This window comes from Saccostrea cucullata, unplaced genomic scaffold (genome assembly GCF_032062105.1).
Source record: "Saccostrea cucullata isolate Sc308-1 unplaced genomic scaffold, CSIRO_AGI_Scuc_v1 ctg12968, whole genome shotgun sequence".
NCBI classification, from domain to species: Eukaryota; Metazoa; Mollusca; class Bivalvia; order Ostreida; family Ostreidae; genus Saccostrea; species Saccostrea cuccullata.
Window position 1 is genome coordinate 7932 of NW_026921155.1, and position 5729 is coordinate 13660.

The 5729-nt window shown below is 33.9% G+C and overlaps 1 protein-coding gene across 1 annotated transcript; it reads right to left on the bottom strand.

Annotated features, from left to right (window-relative positions):
• Positions 1-2138: 2138 nt before the first annotated feature.
• LOC134259302 (integrator complex subunit 4-like) lies at positions 2139-4841 on the bottom strand (the record flags this gene model as incomplete). Its single annotated transcript, XM_062741901.1, has 4 exons — positions 2139-2217; positions 2468-2769; positions 4151-4160; positions 4644-4841. Coding segments are annotated over 4 exons (524 nt in total), but the record flags the coding sequence as incomplete, so codon positions are not given.
• Positions 4842-5729: the final 888 nt, after the last annotated feature.

Sequence of the window (5729 nt, forward strand, 5' to 3'; positions counted from 1 at the left end):
TGTACGTATTTTTAGATTCTTGCTTAGTTTGTACTTTTTATTTGTATATATTAATGTTAATAAATTATTGTTAAGTTTAAATTGTGTTATTGATCTTTGCTGGCATTTAGGGTTATTCTGACCCATAACAAAAGTCCGAAATATCAGACGTTTTCCTGGTTTGTTAACGATTTTGATGCAGGGAAAAAATCAAAATCGTAAAAAGCCCGAAAACGTAGATAATTCGGACTGTATATTTACTGCGACAAGACCTTCCTTTATAGACAATTTGTCCTTGGAGTAACCCCTACTTCTGAAAAAAAATTATGAAAGTCATTACTTTTTAATAGTTGATGCTATGGCTTTAATAATTTACAAGTGTATTCAGGGACATGGCAACGGGGGTTCCCCCAAAATTTCCTTTACTATTGAAAATGTCTATTGAAAGGTTGGTTGCCCCCCCCCCCCCCCCCTTCTTACCATAGTATAATGATATCAAGGATATGTAGTATTGTATGGGAAAAATTGTAAGTGAAAGGAAATTGGTTTGAAAAAAAAGTTAGCCACTAACCCCCCCCCCCCCCCGCCCCCCACTTTCAAAAACGATGCTACGTGCCTGGTATTCCTTATGAGAAGACTACCCCTGGTACATGTACCTTTACTTGATACTTAGACTTTGGAATTTAACCCATATTAAAAATAACGTTAACCTAGGTCATAAATTTTGAATGATCTTGGGGTTTCATATTTCACAGGGATATTCTTTGTCCTTTCATTGGGTTACAGCACTGACTTTGACCTTGGAAGTTTAATTTGCATTTGAAAATGTTAAAATAATTTTGATTTCTTTGAAATTGAGATAACCACAAATTTTTTATAAAGTCAATGAAAAGGTAAACGTAAAGTTGATGCACTTGCATAGCTCTCATCAATATGTATATCCTTGTATATGAAGTTTGCTAAAAATATCTTGAATAACTCATTTGAAACTTAGCTAAATGCATAGTGTGATGGAAGGACAAGGACGGGAAGATGGAGGACATAACAAACACTATATGTCTTAGCCATATTCATGGAGGAGCAATTAAAAATGTCTTTGTATGTTCGTAGGGGAATTGTTGTTGTAGCAATTTTTTTCTACAACAAAAATAGAACATTTATTATTCCCTTAACCTTAAAGGGAAAATGGAGACTTTTAACAATATATGGTATCTTATAATCTAGTGACTCTGTAACAAGTATATGGTCAAGATTACTTTATGCAAAATTATTATCAGTCCACAACTTTTATCGAAACACATGCTCTTAGCAAACACATGGATGAGTTAGGACCTTGAACTTTGAATTTTGCTCAGAATATTTGCATCCATCTCTTAAAAGGTTCACATTTCCTATCTCACACATTTATTTCTGAAATATCTCTGATTTTTTGGTTACCTCCTAAATTTATAAAAGAAAAATGGAGACAATTTTCATAATTCATTAATGTGTCTGTGAGAATATTGTACACAGGGTTATTTTGCCCCTAGGCTGTCTTATTTTCACCCTTTCATTGACGATTTTTGCAATTTTTGATACAATTGTTACATTTGTAGCGTTGTAAAACAAATGCAAGTTTTCATAATTCCTCTATTCTGTTGGTAGCCTTACTAGCAAAAGTAAAAAAAAAAAAGAAATAGAAATTGCATTTTACAATTAATGTATATATTTTATTTATAATATTCAAACCAACTGTCAGTGTTTGGCTGCTTTGGGAGCTACTGGTACTCGGACAGGTGGACAGAGTTCTTGACAACTCACAGACTCCCCATCTTTAGTTTCCATGACAATACTGATTTCCACATTGGACTGATCTGAAAACACAAATTTTAACAATAATTTATATACTCTTACAAATGAATCTTCATGAAAAGGGCATATTTCGTCATATTGTTAACAATTTTTTGCTACAAAAAAGATTTTTTATAGTTGCAAAATTTGTAATTTGAAAAAGATATTCCTCAGTGATGTACCTCTGTGTTTTTTTTTCTTTAGTTTTTGAAATATATTTTTTCTACAGACAATAGTTTGTGATAAACCGAATGTTCCCAAAGAAAGATAACTCTGACATCCTTACCTGACCACAGAGAGTGAGAGATGATGACCTGAGAGACTAACTTATGATGGAGCGGAAACGAGCTTTGTGAAATGATTCTTCTGTGGAATGATGAGATAACTCTTCTGGTCAGGATAGTGAATCTGTTATTGAAAATATTTATATTTTTATAGAATAAATTATATCAAAAATACTGCCCCTGGGGTGGTAAACTAATCCTTCAGACTTTATATCCAACATATCACTTTTTAACTTTTACATATTACTGTATTACTTTTTCAATATAAAAGTATTTTACAACAAATTTGAAATTTAATTTGATCATTAAACAATAGCAACAGATCTACATCAGATTGAAAATGATTAAAAACAAGAAACTTTTTACAAACTAACCTTTAATCTGATACTTCCAGGGTTTTGGACATTTTCTACCGTAGCGTGAACCGGAATGGTGACGGTTAAACCGGCCCGTGAACCGGACTGGGTTATCCGAGGAGCCTGTCGGTTCATGCATAATGGCCGTCACCTTCCTGATACAGGTGTTCTGCAGGACTATTCCACAAGGTGCTATGTTCTTCACAGCGTGTTGTAGATGTTTAAGAATGTCTGATATCTTCCCATTCTCCAAGTCATTAAGTACAGAGAACAGATACACAAAGCAGGGATCTGGTGATAGCTCATTGGAATCCAAAAATCTGGAAAAAATTTTTGATTACAATTTACATGTATATTAACTTTCTTAACTTTCATTTTTCACTCTTAAATAATTTAATTTCAGTTGTAACGCATCATTTGATTGGTTTAACGGTTTTATCAATTTTGTATAGCGTAACATAACTTGCCTCCGTCACAATGAGTTACGTCAAAAACGTGCCTAGCTCCGCTTGACTTTTAAAATAATGCTCACTCTGAAGCCTTTTTCTAGAGAAAATAGTGTCTCAGCGTCTACATTGAAATTAAATTATAAGAAATGAAGCTTATTTCAACTTATGTTATCCGATATAACAAAACTTGAGCCAGTTTATGCTTATTTATAAACCGCTTCGCAGTTTATAAAGCATAAACTGCAAGTTATGTTATATTGGATAACATAAGTTGAATAAGCTTCATTCCTTAAGTATAATGCAAACTACACAGAGAATTTACTGCTACAACAGGCCTTTAATAGATCACTTTAATTCATTGACTGACAAAAATGGGGTATAGAATAATTATTAATTCCACCATATCTCAGAAAAATATACTGAATTTCAGGATTAATTGGTATTAATGTACACAGTTTTATGTGAATAGGCATGGATAGAATGTATAATTTTAAATCATTCAATTCATTTGTATTTTTTTTAAACAAAAGTGGATGCTCTATCTGAGGAGTGCCCCACCCTTATATTTTTATACCCCTTAATTTTGTCATTAGGATTAGAGCATTTGTATTGGCTTGTGAATGCAAGTGAAATAAAGCTTATGCTCTGGATGTAATTAAAGAATTACATTTTGTTAGAATATCTGTACTTTTAATTTTAATACAATAAGTGAGCAGCTTTCACCGTCACAATCTTAGACTATTAAAGCTGCACACACATATCCTGTAATCACCTGTTGTTGTGTAATTAAAAGTACAACGTACTCTTTAACTAGCCTTTGTCTGGCACACTAACTTATTGTACTGAATGTACTGAGATTTGTGAGTGGGTACACATACAAGCCATTTTTAGTACAGAAATGAATGAGAAAGATTAATTCAGTTAAGACTTATTGACAATCAGTGCGTCATTTTTCGTACTTGAAGCTGATACATTTGAAGATTTTGAATACTCACTTTTTGAAAGCATATGTAACCATGCACTTTTGGATTTTCATATACTCACTCGTGCAAACTTATTTTTTAATAGAGCTTGTAGTTCTTATTGGTTGTTGAAAACTCACATTTTGAGAGCATGTAGGCCATATTGATTTTGACATACCCTGGTACTTACTTTTTCAGAGCTTGTAGGCCATATTGATTTTGACACACCCTGGTACATACTTTCTGAGTGCTTGTTGGCCATATTGGTTTTGACATACCCTGGTACTTACTTTTTGAGAGCTTGAAGCCCATATTGATTTTGACACACCCTGATACATACTTTTTGAGTGCTTGTTGGACATATTGATTTTGACATACCCTTGGTACATACTTTTTGAGTGCTTGTTGGCCATATTGATTTTGAAAATTAAACCCTGGTACATACTTTTTGAGAGCTTGTTGGCCATATTGGTTTTGACATACCCTGATACGTACTTTTTGAGTGCTTGTTGGCCATTTTGATTTTGACACACCCTGGTACGTACTTTTTGAGAGCTTGTTGGCCATATTGGTTTTGACATACCCTGGTACCTACTTTTTGAGAGCTTGTTGGCCATTTTGATTTTGACACACCCTGGTACATACTTTTTGAGTGCTTGTAGGCCATATTGATTGTGACACACCCTGGTGCATACTTTTTGAGTGCTTGTAGGCCATATTGGTTTTGACATACCCTGATACGTACTTTTTAAGAGCTTGTTGGCCATATTGATTTTGACACACCCTGGTCCAGATCTTTGACAAGAGCCTGCAGCTGCTCCAGATAGGTTTCCTTCGCTTTACTACACCTGGTGGGGTCGGCCTTCATCTTTGTTAAGATCTGCAGTGTACAGGCTTTGAGACTTGTCTGTTGAATCAGAGAGTATTCTGTGCTGCTGACCCCAAGGTAAAGATGCTGCAATCTCTTTGTCAATCCCAAATCTAGTAAAGAAAGAAAGTCAAAAATAGAAACATGCCATTGTAATTGCTTGCAGTTGCCATTTACAAACACTTGGTAATGCAAAATTTATACAGTAGTCCCTTGTATCTAGAAACAAGTTCAAAATAATAATCTATACTAAAGCCACAGAGGAGAATTTTCTATCGTTATACCATAATTGTTGAATCTAATTTATTCTTACGAAGTTTTATTGGGTTTGTGTTATTTAATATTGCAAACTTCATAAACAGATCTAACCAATATGATTACTGTATACAGGGTTATTTTCGCCCCGTGTTATTTTCGCCCTTTTGAACTTGTGAACAATTTTGCTCCATTTTAAATTCGCCCAGTCAAAGCTCTGAGGTGTAATTTGAATTTGCCCCGTTTTAAATTCGCCCAATCAAGGAGAGGGCGAAAGGGGCGAAAATAAAACGGGGGCGAAAATTTCCCTGTGTACAGTACATCTTCCTAATTTTTACAGACCCTCATGAATTCTTCAAAAATCTTAACTCCAACTAGAAGAATAGAAAGCTAGCTCAAAAAAATGACACATAAGTTAAATATTGAAGTGAAACATGAACATCAAATATTTTTTTTTAAAACATAAAAGACCTGACCAGAATTCTTGATACTTTTTCTGCCCATGAACTTGAAGTTGCAACAATGGTTATGACATACTCTTAGCTCACAGGTAATTTTCGTTTTGAGTTTCAACTTTTAATAAATTTATACTTTTTCTGACAGTGACCTTGACCTTGCCAGAAAGACAATGAGACAAGGTCAAGGCATAAGTAAAATTGGTGTTAAGTCTCAAGTAATAGTTGTGTGAAAGTATAAACCTACAAATGTTTATCCATTAAAAATTTACAGATGGGGCACTAAATTCG